The sequence below is a fragment of the Muscardinus avellanarius genome, assembly GCF_963383645.1.
Source record: "Muscardinus avellanarius genome assembly, chromosome: X".
In the NCBI taxonomy this organism is placed as follows: domain Eukaryota; kingdom Metazoa; phylum Chordata; class Mammalia; order Rodentia; family Gliridae; genus Muscardinus; species Muscardinus avellanarius.
The window spans coordinates 117791849-117810489 of NC_137792.1; the positions used below are offsets into that span (position 1 = coordinate 117791849).

The 18641-nt window shown below is 32.9% G+C and overlaps 1 protein-coding gene across 1 annotated transcript in view; it reads right to left on the bottom strand.

Annotated features, from left to right (window-relative positions):
* Nucleotides 1-5607: 5607 nt before the first annotated feature.
* The window catches only part of HDX (highly divergent homeobox), a gene marked incomplete at its 3' end in the record, with an annotated part of 111514 nt that continues 98480 nt past the window's right edge, over nt 5608-18641 (bottom strand). Inside the window, exons 8-10 of the mRNA XM_080718344.1 lie at nt 16043-16126; nt 10024-10146; nt 5608-5733 (exon numbers count right to left, since the gene is read on the bottom strand). Of these exons, the coding sequence (XP_080574470.1) occupies nt 5608-5733; nt 10024-10146; nt 16043-16126 (333 nt within the window). The remainder of the gene's footprint in view (nt 5734-10023; nt 10147-16042; nt 16127-18641) is intronic.

Genomic DNA, 18641 nt, shown 5'->3' on the forward strand with positions numbered 1-18641 from the left:
TTTTTCAAAATCTCTACAATAAAATCTATTACTTCTGTAAAAAGATATAAGCAAATATATAAAAACTAGTTTCAAAGGATATGAAAATGTCAATCAATCTTATGGAAATATTCATCCATTGACTTGTCTTTTAAATAGATTTGTAATGATCTCCACTTATATTTATAAAATCAAAAGGCTTCACCATCATTTATTTTTTTTGTGTGGTACTGGGGGTGGAACCCAGGGCTTTCTAACTCTGAGCTACACCCTCAGCCCTACTTTTTATTTTTTATTTTGAAATAGGGTCTCACTGAGTTGCAGAGGGCCTCACTAAGTAGCTGAGGCTGTCCTCGAACTGTAATCCTCCTTTCTCAGCCTCCCAAATGCTGGGATGACAAGTGTGTACCACCATGCCTGGCAAAAGATTTCACCATCTTAAATTAATGTTTCCGACAATCTGAGAAGACTTGGGTCTTCTGTAGTGCCTGTTTGTATGTGATGTTTTCCTTGCAATGTTTTTGAAAATGTATCAACTGGGAAGGAAAACTGCTGATATGTTATTAACACACCCCTTGCCCTTTCTTTTTCTTTCCTTGCAAGTTAGGTAATATGATGAGTTTTAATTGAGATAAGACTTTAACAAAGAAGGCATAAGCATATTTCATCCAAATTAAATCATGCTCTGCTGATGTTATAGGCAGGAAAAGTTAGGTGCAATACTGCCACATTAAAACATCTGTTGTGATAAAATATTCTGTTTATACTGTGGCAATTTACTGGCTGATTGATCATTTCAATCTGTTATTGTGGGCAAATATGTTGTCTTTTATGAAATATTCATTTTATTCCACTGCTGTTGGAGTAGTTTTTCTTATCAAGTAATGTTGGTTTATATGCATGTCAGCTTGCAAGTTAACCAAATTTCCAGTTGAGTACACTCCATTATCTGCCATTTTTTGACCCCAAATACCATGTAATTCTCTGTATTTCTCTTTTTTGAAACTTTTTGGGGAAGGATATGATTTAAGGGAGGAAAATACAACACAAAGATTTAGAAAAGTAAACATTAAAAAGGAAATAGATGTCTATTAGCTGGAAATCATTTATTGCCTCTATAAAAGATTAAATAAAAACCCTACAAAAATTCACATTACAGTCTGATGTGGTTTTAAGGTGATAGTATGCTTCAGAGGTAGTACCAGTAAAATGGGATGTAGGATTGCTACAAAGAATCAGTAAGTTAATGCAAAATAAAATCTCAATGTCAAGCAATATATACTCAGTATACACTTCAATGGAAAAATCATAATTATATTTTCATGAAAATATCACTTTAACCTCTTTTACCCCTTAGCAAATCCACTCTTAATAAACGTTTGTTTTAAGCAATGGTTTGTTGACTATAATTTCACCCATTTGTAGGCTCCTCCATTATAGCATTACAGAACATAGAGATTGGTGAAGGGCATGATGCAGTGCTGTCTGCCAAGGATAACACCTACTTCACAGAGAAATATACACATAATTTAGATACAATAGCAACGAAAACGTCCTTAAAAAGTATTCTATCACAATTTTCCAATTTTAGGATCTTAATGAAAATCTAAGACATTAAAAATTGTCAATATTCCTGGTATGCCATCACTGCAATGTAGAAGAGTGGCTGCAGTTAAAAGTTTTCAGAATTTTTCTTAAAAAATGATTATAAACCAACTGAGATGTAGAAACTCTCCCTTGTAAATGGGCTAAATGCTCCTCTACAAAATAGACAACAAAGTCAGTTATAGAGCCTGGCATTCCACCATTTAACATTTTCTCCTACAAACATATAATACTGATACATATTGAAGGCCCTCAAAAATAGATATTTTTGTTTTTGGATGTCTTGGTAGTATGCAAAACACAGGATGTGATCAGACCACAGCCTTTTATTTTCCAACAATCACTTTACAAGAAAACATCCCAGGTTCTATGAAGAGGCCGATTTTCTTTTAAGGTTTTTTTTATGTGTTAATTTTCCTATTGTCCGGGACAACTGCAATTCTCATTTTCTTGTGACTAATTTTAGCTTGGCTGAAATAAGAGGGTGTCTTCTTTATATTTTGTTATTTTGTTTGTTTTGTTTTGTTTGTTTGTTTTCTTTTAGTATACATTTTGGGAGGTAAGTGCCCTTAAACATACATTTCTGGCTTAGAAATTGCTTGGTTAGCCTAAGCTTAAGGAAGACATCCAAACGTAGTTAACAGAAAATAATTTTATTATATTTTAACTTGCTTTTTGGCAGTGGTTGTGGTGGTGGTGGTGGGTTGTGGGGTGTGTGTGTGTGTGTGTGTGTGTGTGTGTATTTAGGAGTGTATATGTGCAACACACATTGCAGTGGTGGGGACTGAATCAAGAGTCTCATGTGTGCTAGGCATGAACTCATGACTGAGTTATATTTTCAGTCCTATGGTCTGTTTTATTATTGCCAAAGTTCTAAAGAAAGGAACACTAGTTGATTTTTATCTTCAGCTGTGAAGATTTTTTTTGCAGTACTGGGGAGTGAGCCCAGGGGCATTTTATCTCTGAGATACTCTCATAGTCCTATTTTTTTACTCTTTTTTCTTTTTTGAAACAAGTTCTAAGTTGTGGAGGGCCTCACTAAGTAGCTGAGGCTGGTCTTGAACCTTCCATACTCCTGTTTCAGCCTCACAAGCACTGGGATTATAAAGATGTTCCACCACACCAGGCTATGAAGATGTTTATAAGAGCAGTCATCAGCAGATATCTTTCCTCCTCTAAAGTATCTCAATACCAAATCCACTCAATATATGTGAAAAAATATGTTTTCTTCAAGATATTTTTGGGCACATGCTGAAGCTAGAATGCAGGGCCTCACATATGCTAGGCAAATGCTCTAGGAATGATCTACACCCCCAGCTCCATAATAATTTTTACTACTTGACCATGCCATCTTTTCAAAATATATGGTAGCTGGGTCTGGTGGCACACGCTTGTAATCCCTGCATTCGGGAGGATGAGACCGGAGGATCGTGGTTCGCGAACAGCCTCAGCTACTTAGTGAGACCTCTCACAACTTGGTGAGACACTGTTTCAAAAATAAAGAATAAGAGATAGGGCAGGGGGTGAATCTTGGAGGTCAAATGCCTCTGGATTCCATCCCCAGCCAGCAAAAACAAAACAAAACAAAACAAAACAAAATATATGGATATATGTTGCATAATTTCAAATGGCCAATTATACATTTTTTTTCTGGATATAGTTACTTTCATGGTTCCCGCTATAGTAGAGCCACATTTTATTTTAGAATTGTTTTAATTCCAAGGATAAGATAAATAATTGTAGTGCAGAAAAACAAATGTCAAGATATAAGTAAGCATAAGTGTACTGTTATGATTTATTTAGTTTCATTTTTAATGGAATTTTATACAGGAGCCAGGAATCATCGACACTTCCTCCCCAAATTTTAAGCTAGCATTCCTTCTAGGAATCACAATTAACATAATCCTTAAATTTATTACAATTTTTACTTAAAGAAGTTTTATTAATTGTTGAAAAAGTTAATAAGAAATAGTGTTTTTTTTTAAAATCTTCAGCTTGCTGAGAAATTCAATGTCTCTTGCAGTGCCTTCCAAATAGCAGGAGCTCAATGAATATTTTTGATTCAGTGACTAATTTCTAACATGTAAAAAATACAATCCTCAGTGTTAAAATATGTAGGAAAGACTAACCTATCCTTACTTTCAATTAGAATCAACTAAGGAGAGGCTTATATTGAAGCCGATGAAATTTGAGTTGGAAGATAAACTCAGTAACTAGAAAGGAGATTACGGGAGAGATTTGAAGGTATGGAATTCATTCATACTACTAAAGAAATGGGTTCTATATTTGCAGCATGTAGTGGGGATTCAATCTCATGGAAATCTGTGGGTTCGATGAATTTAATCCTAATATCTCAGGTTCTGTTACTCAGTGTTCTTTTCTGAGTGGAATTTGACTTGTCATTGTTTACAAAGAACCTTAGGGTTTCAGTTAAAACGAAGCATACCTAAGGATTTGAAATGTTTCTGCTAACAAAGAAACCATAGCACTAGTGTGGCAGCAATATCAAATCAGACAAGTAATTGACAAATGAAGGCCCATCAATTAATCTTAACTACTTATGTAGGGGAGAGATATTTCAAGGTTAAAGATATCCATGATTGCTTTCTGTATTCATAAAATAGTCTTCGTGAATTCTGAAATCTGAATTGGCTTTAATTAAAAGTTTCAAAATATGTGAAATAGAAACTTGATGATCAAAACAGTCATTTATCTACTTCATTAGTCTTTTATGGACAGATAATAATTTGGTCATTCAATACAATTCCACACTGCCCACTCACAAATACATGACACTTTGACTGTAAGGAGAAAATGGCAGTTTCCCTTCTATAGGTCTTGATAATACCATCTGGTACCCTGAAAGGGAAGATAGGCAAAGAGCTGACTACAGTGTGTTACCATCTGGTACCTACTAATAGAACAACTGGGTATAAGCCCATGTTAAGTACGTATTCATAGACTAGTATCCAGGAAATTCCAAGAACTGTGATTTACAATAAAAGTACTATAACACTTTTGGGATATTATCCTTGACTGATGGCTCTGTACAGGCCTCACATGAAAATGAGGTAAACTTTGTGGCAAAGTTGAGTGACTAGATTTTTTAAAAAAATCTCAGTGGCTTACCTTGCCTTCCTGTTTCATACAATGTAGGAACTGAAAAATATTGCAAAGATGGTGATAAACTGAAATATTTGTGCAATATTTAATTTAACCCAGTTACACAAATTTACTAATATAATGTGAGATCTTATCAATTTTTGCCATTTGCAGCAATGTAGAATTCCCATTAAAACTAAATTTTTACAACATTTTGTTTCTGTACACTTAATGATTTATTTGACTTTATGTTGGTGAATTAACTTTCCGTGGTGTCTTCCCCTTTGCCACAAATAATTGAGTTAAATAGGAGAAATACCAATAATTTACAATTACGTATTAGTAATCACTTCAAGTTTTAATAATTAGCTTAAGTCAAATTCTCATAGGGTTTGAAAAATAATTCCAGGACTCATCGAGGTAAAATACATTTTAAAGTTTTGTTTTTAAATTTCAGTCCACTCTCCTGAGCAAAAGTGTATACGGAGGATAGTAAAATGAGAGAGGAAGAAAGATGCAATGGCTACAATAACAAGACTAAAAAACTCTGTCAACTTGCTATGTAAATGAAATGTTTCTATTTGTGTGTCTCTGGTTAAAACTGTTACCAAGATTTCTCTATAAAATCAAGGAAAATATTTCAGAAGTTAGACACAATTAACTTCAAATCTGAATTGCTCAGAATTAGTTTTTTTCCTAGAATCCTATCAGCTGGGGAAAAACTCTCAAACAATGCTTTTAAGTAAGTTTCACATGCATGCATTTGTGCATTGTAGCCATTACATCTTGTCTATCCTTCACATAAGGTTTCAACGAAATATTTTTCAAACTGAAGAATATTGGGCAACAGAATACAGTTATCTTGGAATGCACATCTATTAGGCAGTCAAGAGACTGCATTGTATCCCCCCACCCCTCAAATCACAAACTGTCTGAGGCATTTTTCTCTGATAAAGAAGACACACTGAATGAGGTATCATCAGGCTCCGGCGAGGCATCATTGAAATCCATTTCTTCTAATTCAGGAGGTAAATCAGATAGCAGTGCCTGAGTCAGAAAAAAAATCAAGTTTTTGGATTAGTAGGTGGATAGATTTTTTTGTAATTTTATGTTAATCGTTGCTGCCCTCTTGTTTTGATTTGTTCTTGTAGATTTAAAGAAGAAAACATTTATCTTTCAGGATCTTATACAATACCTTTCCTAAAAGAAAAGTTATTCATAGACTTTTAAGGAGGTAACAAAATACTAGATGTTAAGAGTGTGGATTATGTAGCATATAACCTTGTATAAGTGGAAAACCAGGAGGGCAATGAGCAATTATTTTGAAGCAAGTGCTTTGAAGTGTTTGAGGTAAATGATTTTCATACTAGTTTTGAGTGTTCATTGACCACTGCTAAATGGCTTTAGAATTGTATTCTTTATTAAAATATTCATGCCTAGTTATGCTATCCTTTAGAAAGAACCACATTTAACAAAAAGGAGTATTTTATTCTTCACTGGGAGAGTAAACTTAGCAGTTAAGCAAGAAGTTCAGCTATTCTATTTTAGATTAAACTTTAACAACTTGAAAAGACCAAGTGATGTTTTCCCCTTTCTTTAGATTATGCCCATATCTACAGATGGCCAAGCACCCACTAGGGCCAGTTGAACCATTGAATCTAGCTGTTGTAATGATGTATCTGGAGGGCTGCTCATTTCTCTGCTAGAGTAATTAGGATAAACCAAGCACCATGAACCAAGTTTTGCCATGGCCTAATGGTTTCATCTGGAGTTGTAGAACATGCATCTAAACTAGAGAAATAAATGATTAATCAGTTTTATGTGGCTGACAGTGCTGATGCCCACTTGACCATAAGAAATTGGAACTAAATGATTGATTTGCTGCTCCCAATACTAAAAATAATGTCGCATATCTGGCAATTTTTAGACAGCATTACTTGTATTGTGGGCTTTGGGTGCAGTGGTAAACAAGGACCAAGGGAACAGGAAAAAATAAAAGCTTGCCACTATCCAATTAAGGAACAGAGAGACAGGGCACATTAGAGAACATGAAACTCACTGTTGAAATAAGCTAGTGTTTTCCTCTTCTCTTTATTAAAAGAAGTAGCCGCTACAAATCCAATACTTTTTGCCTTATAGCACAGAGGCAAGATTAAATTTTTCCTTCTGTCAAGCTATTAAAAAGGTGTTATTTGTGTTATATTATCAAATTGCCCGTGAGCTTCTTGATGAAACCAAGCTATTTACAGAGTAAAGTCACCAAATTATAAGGTACTGTGTTCCAGTAATAGGACAGAGAGTCATTATTTTTTTCTAGAGTAGTGGGTTACCGCTAACCTAGTCCAGGTGAAAATAAACTTTGCTGACAGTACCTAATCAGAATATGAATAATGTAACACTGGATTTAGTTCACTATGCAATTTTGAAGATGCCGTATTAAAGAAGGAGAAGTGTTCAAATTAACACTCACTGAACATGTGCTTAGAGTCCTGGAAAGTCAAGTGAATGCGGAGATTTAATGATATTTTAAATTCTAGTGGAGAGACCTGCAAATCAGAGAAGCAGTATTATTTATTCCTTTGTCATTGCATTACATGTAGTTGAATGACTAAAATGAATGTAGTAAGAAATATCAAAAAGCTTAATATCTGAGGCAGTATATGCTACAGTCTACTTACAAATTATTTCAATATCTTACTGATCACAACATTGATACAATGAACAAATGTTTGGATTATGCCAATTGTTGGAGCTGTCATTTCCACAGACACTAAAATAAACACAAACAACTTTATTATAGATTTCTTATCAATGGATCAAGTGTCATTCTTCCCAAGAGGTTATTAAATATTTTCCCAAATATATGATCAATATCTGTTACACTGATTCTGGGCTCTACGATGTGAATGCCAAATTCTATAATGTTAATCATTCTTATTCTCCTGGAAATGCGGAAACATTGAAGTTCAAGAAAGACAATTTATCTGGCTAGGAACACCTAGAGAATTATCAGGGGAAGAAAGACCATTAACTAATGACTTAGAACAACTCTGGCAATATAACTTTGATTTTAAAATTGCTATTGATTAAAATAAAACCTGTGGGTTATCTAATGTTTCAAGAGTACTTCTTAAAACCCTGACCTTCTTCATTAGTTCAAAATATTCTATGGACCACTCATGTCACCCAATTTATCCAAATCAAGAATAATTAGAAAACACTTGGGCCTTTTTAAAAGGAAGAAACCAATAACATGATGGCTCTCTTCTATTATGTAAAATAAAACTCCAGAAATAAGTCTGTAAATATTTCAGTATAATAAAAGATCAGTAACTTAAAAAGATCACCTAGATTATTTTTGTATACTACTAGTAGTGTCTTCCAAATTTTGAAAAAATATTTTAGGATCCATTATACTCAATGTCAACAATGAAAATAAGAAAACATCAATAGTTTCTATTTTGAGTGCTGATAATATAGGCTATAATATTTAGTACAAGATTTTTTTTATTTTTTGTTTTTTTGTTTTTTTGTTTTGTTTTTTGGTGGTACTGGGATCCTGGAAACACTTCTACCTCCAAGCTACACTCCCAGAACCATTTTATACTTTTTATTTGGAAACAGGGTTTCTTAAGCCAGGGAGGCTGACCTCGAACCTGCGCGATCCTCCTGTCTCCACCTCCCAAGCTGGGGATTACAAGTGTGTGCTACCATGCCCTGCTTAGTACAAGTTTTGTATCCTTGTTTCTATAAGTCAACTTTTTGTCCATATCTTAGTTCATTAGTCTTCTACTAGAGGAAATGTAGAAGAGACAGAGAAATATAGAATATACATTGGCTTTTCTTATTTGTTAATGGTCTTGAAGAAGGAACTAATTTAAAAATGAGGTTAGTGTTAGAAAATAAAATGAAATTTTTGTGCTATTCCTAGATGTCGAGACATAGGTAACTACTAGTTACTGAATTCAAAACTATGTTATTATTTTTGAGACTAGGACCACACTTCAAGTTATTTCTATAGTTGGACCTAATTTTGTAGAGGTTATTTTACAGTTATTTAAAATTTATAGTACTCTTGGGACTCTGTTCACGACTACTAGTCTTATTCATTTAAAATCTGTGTTTTAGGTTCCTAAAAAACAAACACATTTTCAATATGTCACAGAACATATATAAATCACTTAATAAAGCAATATGCTCAAATAAAGTTGGCAAAGATAACTGAAGATTACTGTCCAGGGATGCTGGTGAATAGACAAGGCTGAGGGAATAAAATTCATGAAACTGGACACATAATATATATGCTGGTTTGAGCCTCAAGAGTAAATTCTTCTAGTTTAAATTTTGTGGTTCAATACATCAGTTAAATACATAAAGACTTTTTTCTTTAAGAAGGGAGAATTATGGCATGTTAAGACGCTAACCTTTTTCCCTGGAGATGTCTGGGATGGGTTATGCATATGCAGTCTTCCTTGGGCATAAGGGATGAATTTTTGTATTCCTGACATTTTTTGCTGAATACAAATTTCTTATATTTCTTCATGCATAATGGTTACCTGTGTCTCACACTACTCATATAGAAATTCCCTGAGAAGGAATCAGCAAAGTACTATCTAATTCAGAGGCAAAGTTGGTGTCATTTAGTATTAAATGCAACGTTTCATATAATTCTATAATTCTTTTTTCAAGATGAATTAATTATACATATTCCACTTGAAATTATACACAAATTAATTATAAGGATTTCAAATGAAAATATGAGACAGAATATATAATTTGGAAGAAATTATAAATAAAAATCCACAGCAGTGAACAAAAGACATTTCATCTTTAGTGTGGACTGGAACACTATACTTAAATTCTGTCTTGAATGAGTTTTTTAGTATTGAGCAGCACATCACAAAACATAAGTTTTCTAAACATTTGTGAACTTTAGTAAGGAGATAGCAGGTAAATAAAATCCAAAGAAGCAGTAAATAAATGCCTCACCTTTTTCATTTATAAAAATATCCCTGAATTGTATCTCTCTAGTTATGGTAACCCCATCACTTCAAACATTTTGAGGTATTACATTAAAATTAAAATTTAAAACTAGTTTTTCCTATTCAATATACAAAATGTATGTTAATCAGTTATTTTGATTTCCCACTACAGCAGTTAAAAAAAATCTTAACATGTATTTTTAAGAAAACCATGTGTAAAAAGATCATAAAGAATCACATCTTCTATACCAACCAGGAAAGAAGTATATAAATAAAAAGATATGAAGAACTCAAGTCTGACATGACATTTTTCAACATGATGCATTGTAGCTTACTGGTCCCTTCTGGGACCTACCTGCTGTTGTTCCTTGTCTTCAGATTTCATAGCTAATATCAAGCTTCGAACAAAAGTCTGAAGTTTAAAGTATTTTTGCTTTTGAATCTCTAGCTCATTTTCAATGAATCTGACTTCTTCATTCTGAAAGATACAACATCAAACAATAAAATCACCCTATGTAAACTTGAGACCATACATACTTAATGTACAATAAAATTCTAAAAAGCAATCAAATTAGGACAATAAAGAAAATAAAATACTAGAATAAAGAAAATATAAAGCACAGAAGGAAATTATGATGATACTCAAAGGCTGCCTTTAAGCAAATCACCAATAAAAAACACAAGGTTAAAAATCCAATCAAACAAATTTCAGTAAGAGAAAAACCAAGAAATAGTTCTCTTCTTGAAAATATCCCTCTTATATCAAACCTAATTAAGCATTTGGATTAGTATTAAGAATAGATAGAGTCCAATTAACCCCAAGAGCACTAACAGATGCAGCAACGCTGAATGTGTCATTAAGAAAGTCAAATGCTGAGAACTAAAATGGTTATTTTGAACTAAGGAGGGACTGGAATCACTAAAACGAAATAGTTTGCTGAGTAGTCTATTATTCAGAAGATATTTCCAAATGTACCACTGTGTACAAATTATGTGCCACTTAGTTTCTTTTAACTGTTTTTGTTAGTTATATAGAAAAAGACATTAGACTAGTAGTTAGAGATATTTTAGTGCTAGGAACAGTGATGACTGTGTAAACACAGGTAGGCCAATTAACTTCTTTGTGACTATGTTTACTCATCAGGAAAATGGATATTATGTTGTAATCCATAGCTTAAGGATCAAATAAGAGAGTGGCCATGAGAATCTAATTAATGGACTTACTGTTTTAAAACAATGACAATCAAATGATATAATATTTACATAAAGGTATATATAAAGATCAATGAAACAGTAAAGAGCCCAGGAATAGGCCCACACACATATGGTTGATTGATCTGCAACAAACAGTGATTGAATAATGTAAATCTGCATGCAAAAAAATTCAATCTTATAAACCTAAGAATGTAAAATGTCTATAGGAAAATGAAAGAAAATATTTGTGACCTTGGATAAGGCAAATTTTTTCTTAAATAGGTCTCAAAAATTATAAAACATAAGAGAGACTTCATGAACATTTCCCTTCAAAAAACCCAATAAAAAAATAAAACCACAAATCACATCTTGGGAGAAAATGTTTGCAATTCATATATATGAAAATGTATTTGTCTCCAGAATACATAAAGAACTTTTGAAACCCTAGTATAGGACCAGCAATACATTACTGAACAGTAGGCAATATGTTTTAACACATACTTCATCAGAGAAGATGTATGAATGACCAATAGCATGTAAAATATCTAATATAACTTTTCATTAAGGATATGCAAATTAAAACCACAATGAGGTAATACTACTAACATACTACAAAGGCTAAATTTAAAGAGATTGACAATACCAAGTACTGGAGAAAATGTGGAGCAGTTAAAAATCTCACACATTGCTGGTGGGAGTGTAAATTGGTATAGCCGCTTTGGAAAACATGTTTGCAGTTTCATATAAAATTCAACACATTCATTCACACCCAGTATTCCTATGTTTAGGTAGTTATCAAATAGAGATACCAAATGTCTACAAATATTTATAAATGCATATTCATAACTACTTTATTATAATATTCCTAAACTGGAAATAGTCCAAGCTTTCATTATTAGTAAGCAGATAAACAAATTGTGGTGGTGTTTATGCAACTATGTTCACTTGTCAAAACTCATCTAATTGAATACTTGAAAAGGTATTTTTTTCCTGTGTGGAAATCTTGTGTCAGTAAACCTGATTAACAATACAAAATATATAACCAAGAATGGTGGCAGGCACATAGTCTTAGCTACATGGGAACTGAAGCAGGAGAACTGAAAGTCTGAGGACAGTTTGGGCCACATAACGACACCTGTATCTTATAAAATAATAATAGATAGGGGTGTGACTCAGTGGTAGAGAACAGGCTAGAGATTCTGAGTTCTACTGCCAGAACCAAATGCACATACAAATCAAGCAAGCAAACAAACAAACAAAAAACAAATAAAAAAGAAAAAAAACTACAAAATATTTCAAAATGATAACAATAGCCACTATTCCTCCTGTATTAAAACTTAAGGCTCAAATACCCTTCGACTGCCAATCTACTCTCCATCCCCTCCCCTCTCAGTCTCTGATAACCACCATTCTATTTTCTGCTTCTTTGGTTCAATTGTTTTAGATTCTATGTATATGCAAGAGCCTGAGGTACTTTTCTTTCTGCACATGGCTTATTTCACTTCACATAATGCCTTCTATTTCTTCCCATGCTTTTGCAAATAAAAAAGTGTTTTTCAAAACTGAATAGTGTAAGTGATAGATATAGTAAATAACCACATATTGCTCATTTCAAAATCACTAAGAACAAATTTCAGATGTTCTTACCACAAAAAAGAATTCTGAGGTGAAGTGTGCTTGAATTAGCTTGCTGTAATTATTTCACATTGTATTCATAATCATGGCATCACTTTCTACCTTATTAATAACTATAAGACAATTTATAATAAAAATACAAATTATTAAAAAAGAATGATGAGACAGCCTCCTTGCCAAAAACCATGAAGGCAAGCTGTGAATATTCTTTTTAGCTAGAAAACTAGTCACAAGGTGTATAGCAGGACATTTAGCAGCATTTTTACAAAAACTGCATAAAAATACATTAAAGTTATTTGATCCTATGGCTATCTTGTTGTTTCAATTGCGAGGATACCATGGTATTAATCACAGTCCATCTATGAACATGTTTATTGCATCATTTATTTTAAAAGCTCAGTTTAGTATTTATTTTATCTAATAAAACTGCTCCCTTTTCAAACCACTTAATATCAAGTAAAACATCTGGACAAACTAAATTTCTATCCAGAGGCACTATACAACAGCCTAAATTACCAGTAAGCATTATAATAAAATTCAACAGACTCCGGTCACAATACATTTTACTAATTCTGAACGTTTGTTTTATTAGTATCCATTGTCAGAGCAGTTGTATTAGTAAAGTGCTGACCAGGAAGTCTTTCTGAATAACAAGAGATAGCTATCATTTCAGTAGTGTCTGATTTGAATGCACAGTCCTTTGGCACTGTACACATAGTCCATCAGAAAACATTTTTAAAACATTAAATCACATTTGCAAAAGTCACGAAGAATCTTCTGGTATGCAGGTCTCTAATTTCTCATGCAAACACATCTCTGTACTTATGAAATGTTTAAAATGTATAAACAGCTTTAAGATGATTTAATAGTGCAGACACTTTCTTCTTGAAGCTGCTTTTTGCAAGCCTATTAAACACTTCCTAGATTACAGGATGTGATTTATATGTACTTTAGAGATTTTCCTAAGTAAATTGAGTACTTGTGAAAGAAACTAGGAAGATAATATCAGTCATTGAATTTCACAAAACAAGAGCTAGCTTATTTTTCTTGTTGAAATCCTCCCTGCATCCCCAGTTAGCTTTGTCAATACTCTAAGTTGATTGCAGGGCGCACACAAGCTTCCATGTAGACCATAGACTTAATCTCTGGAAAGCCTATTAATGAATGCCAAGCCTGACTTGCTAGTTTATGCCTGTTTCTGCTCCAACTCATCAACGTGTCTCATAAGCATTTTGAATTAGGACTCCTAGGAATATGGATTTCTAGTGATGTATCTCAGTGAGAAATTCCACTGCTCAAACTGAGTATTGATAGTTGTATAGTAGTAATTATATATAGTATAGAAAATGGTCTTTTCATTTCGGTGAACTAAATCCCAAGGATAAAAGATTAATTTTGTAATGCTTCAGCTCCTCTTCATAATTGATTTTACATAAAGGAGCATTTGTAACATAGCATTAAAGTTCTTTCCAAAGATGAATTAAGTCAGCAAGTAGTTACTAAACATCTATGTGCCAGGATCTCCAACTAGGTAACACATAGATGAGTAAAATAAGTCTTTGTTTTCAAGAAGCTTGTGGTGAATGCACTTAAGACATCAACAAAGTGTTCTTCATTCACAAATAAGGAACATTAGTACACATATATAAATAGAGTACAGAAATTTTCTCTCAGAGACATTACATTTCTAAATTGGTATGGGTATTTTAAACTAGCATTCAGCTACTATATGAGGTTTCACTTATTCTTATTTTATAATTCAGGTAACAGAGCTCAGAAGAGTTGAAAAATATTTATAAATAATGATTATACAAAGATATATTTTCTACATAGGTGCTAATTTTTGATATAAAGAAAATAATTTTATATACAATGCTGATGAGCTCGGAATAGCTGAAAAATAATTATAATGATTATACAAAGATTTTTTCTACATAGGTCCCAATTTTTGATATAAAGAAAATAATTTTATATACAATGCTGATGAATTATAAAAGGTATTGCTACTAGGATAGTGAAGGACACCCTGTTCCTACAATATTGATCATAATGGAAAACACTGTGTTACTAAGATGTCCTTTGCAGTTCAGTAAAAATGCTAATATTCCCTAACTCAGTATCTGCTCAGCCTGCCTTGGTTTTCAGCTCCACACCTTCTTATGTAGACTACCACCTTAGAGGGAAGAGGTACTGGAAAGAATCCTCTGTATTTTTTAGCCCAACCCTATCTGACCTGTTTCAGAGTGCTAAGTGGAGCACACTTAACAGCTGTTCAATCCACTCTTCTCGTCTGTAGTTTCCACAGTGTGTGCCAAGTATTGGCCTGCAGAATCATTTTAATCCTGAACTGGGAATTTAGAAATAGTATATGACTATGTAGGAGAAATTAGCCCAATCTTTTGTACTTCAGAACCTACAGCTTTATAATGCTGTTAGCTGGAAATACAGTTTAAATACAAGGTTGTATTGTGCTCTTTGACCACTTAGCAAATACATTTCAAAAGACAATTTCCTTCTGTGTTTACAATGTTCAATATTTTAGAGTTTGACATGTTATGAACATTTGGAAAACAGAATCTGTTGAGTGACATAAATTTCAATTATAGTAAAACTGAAAATATTTTTCAGAAAATGACAGCTGTTGTCTTTTCTGATTAAATGCCATTTTTCTGTTAACATCTTGAAATAACTAGACTGTGCTTTGAACACTGATGATATTCCAAAAGAGGAACCTTTTTATTTGGAAAGTACTCTTTGGCCAAAATTTTAGAAGGGTCCAAAGTTACCTAGTAAGAACGAATACTGAATAATGGAGGGACGGCACTTATGCATCGGTAAGTATATCAAGAAAATATATTGACATACAGATTGAAAGATATGTAAAAATTTAATAAAAACTGTATCATGTATGGTATATATGGTCAAAGGAAGCCTTTAGTAACAAGTGACATTAAGAAAAGTTCATCTCCATTCATTCTGTATTTGCTTTGGAAATCTTTTCAAACTTTTCCAACAGGTATATAATTATATTTTAAAATATGGTCTCCAAGAGAAGTTGCATTTAGCAGGAACCACTGGGGAAAAATCCCCCTTTATCACCTTTTTTTTTTAGAAGGAATCTCGCTATATGACATCCAGTGTATGCACTTATGTGATCCTTCCTCTTCAGCCTCCTGAGTAGCTGGGACTACTGGTATGTATCATCACACTCTCCCCTTTACCACTATTTAAAAATGAGCATTGGCTTTAAAAGGTTTTGCCATAAAGTTCATAATAACTATCACTATTCACTATCTTACTGTACATCATCAATATTTACTCCAGTTTAGCAAACTCTTTGCTCAAAATCTTAACCATTTAAACCAGCCAGCAGTAATAAAAAAAAAAAAACACCCAGCACTCTGACCAATATTCATGTTGCCAGAGAGAATACACGCAGAGTCCCAGAATTCGTAATGTTTTACATGGAAGTAACATAGGTACCATAAAAGTCTGCCTCACTTAATACCTTCTCATATAAATTCAGATTCTGAAATTACTTTTACCTTATAATCCAAAAGAGAATTCACTTGTTCTACTTCTGAATTACTTATCATGTCACTTTCTTCATCATCAATAATTTCTATTTTCTGTAACACAAATAGAGAAATTTGTATAAATATATATATATAGATTTCAGATCTTTATCACTACATTTAACAATATTATATATATATATATATATGGGAAAATATATATATATATATATACATATATATATATATATGGGAAAATATATATATGGGAAAATATATATATGGGAAAATATATATATGGGAAAATATATATGGGAATATATATATATATATATATATATATATATATATATATATATACATACATATATACCTTTAAGTTTAATGCTTAAATTATCCAGTCGGGGTTTTCTGGAATAAACTCTGATAACTGAATGGCTCCTCAGTATGTTTTTGTGCTACCTTCTTTAACTTTCTTTAACTGATGGTTTAGAAAATAGGAAATTACTTTAATATTATATAAAATAGAAAATTCTTTTTCACAATCTTTGAAAAATATGAATTCAAACTCTGCTTAAATAGCGCCCTCCAGTGACATGGAACTCACTTCCTGTAAGGGTAACCTATTTTGATGGTAAACATTACTGATAGGAAGGGCTTCCTTTTCTGACTTCACATGACTCTAGTTTTAATGTAAATTATCAATGCATGGTATGTACTCTAAAGACGAACACAACTTTTAAGAATGCATATATTTACCGGACTCCATTAGATAGGCAATCAAAAGCAGATAGCTATGATATCATAAAAACTGCATGGTGATTTGTTTTCTTCACTGGACATTTTTATTTTAGTTTTTATTTTATTTTTTGGTGGTACTGGGGTTCCTGGAAACCCTTTTACCTCCGGGCTACACTCCCATATCTTATACTTTTTTTAAAATTTGGAAACAGGGTCTCTTAAGCCAGCACGGCTGGCTTCAAACCTGTGCGATCCTCCTGTCTCTGCCTCCCAAGCGTGGGGATTACAAGCGTGCGCCACCACGCCTGGCTTCACTGGACATTAACAGAGAGAGTTAGGAGGTAAGAGAGAAAAAGAGAAATACAAACTACTCCTAGTTTTAGAATTAAGGTGCAGAATCGCTTGTATAGTATCTTGTACATGGTAGGCAGTAATTAAATACCTGTCAAAAGAATGAACAAAACAGCTTAGTGCTGATTAAAAAAAAGATCAATAAGCTCCAAACATGAGGGTAAGGCAAGTGTTTTAATCACTTCACCTTTTATTTTCAAAAACAAAAAACAAAAGACAAATGAATTTAGCTTTAAATTTTTATTTTGCAAGTGAGAAACACTGTTAAGAAAAAACACCTTTAAACATTTTAGCTCCTGCAAACTCAAAGGAAAATTTCCAAAAGACACAAACTAAGCTAGATTTAGTCACTAGACAGTCTACTAAGAACAAACACATTAATAGCAGCAGGTTGTAGGCAGAACTTGAAATTAGGCTTCCTACCCAGTAATATATATGTTGATTAAAAATCACAAGCAAACTTGAGCTGATCATATTTGATATATTGCCTAAAAGGATATGATACCATTACAGGGTTTCTGACCTGCAGGTTTCTGAGTCAGAAGGACAGCTGCAATGAAATTGCTTTCTACTGCTGCCCGGAGATGAATCTAATGTTTTGTTTTCTATTATAATCACTATAAACTTGGGGCTTAATCATGCTCGCTCTTTCTAGACCTCAGATATAGTACTTTCTTGATGTTTTTCAGATTCTCTACCTATTTGAATTGGTTCTGGGAAAATGGAGCTAGGCAATTCAGGAAGGAAAGCACCAAAGGCCACTATATAGATTTGTGCATGTAAATAGGTCTTATATGTCTGTGTGATTTGTCATCTATGAATAATTGGGGGCACTCAAAAGTTACAGGCAGAAGAGATCAACCTTTGAAAGTTTGGAGTTTTGTCTCTGAAAATCAATTGTTCTTGAAAAATTAGGTGCCTAAGTGACTGTGAGTCATCCCATGCCATGACTTCATTCATTATCTTCAAATGTCGGCTGCAGGGGAGATTCAATACAGAGAGGAAATTTCAGGCTAAAAATGAGCATGTCTTTAGGAGAAAATAGGCTTCTATTTGTAAACAATTTTATATAACATGCCCAATATAACTCAAATCTATAGCTGAAGATTAATGGTTGGTTGAATTTAAGGATATTAACAAAATTCATAATCATGAATACTATTATTACTAGCCACTGGATGAAAATGTGACTTTGTCACAGAATCAAAGATAGTTTAGGAAAACAACCCGTTGAATTTAGTGTTAGAGGATCAAGTATAGACTTTAACCAGGACTTAACTATAAAGTGCAATCCTAAGTTATATTCAGTATGTGGAAAACAATGCTATATATTGTTGTTATTTAGCAAATGAGAGCTAAACTGCATACTTTATGTTCTCACTTTTAAAAAATAAATGATGCAATATTATATTATAATGTCAAATAAATAAATTAATGGATGTCAAGGTAAATTTTGATTGTCACAGACACTTTGGAATGGAAAAATCCACTGTAGCTGCAATTAAGCACAAACAACTAATTTAAAATAAAAAATAAA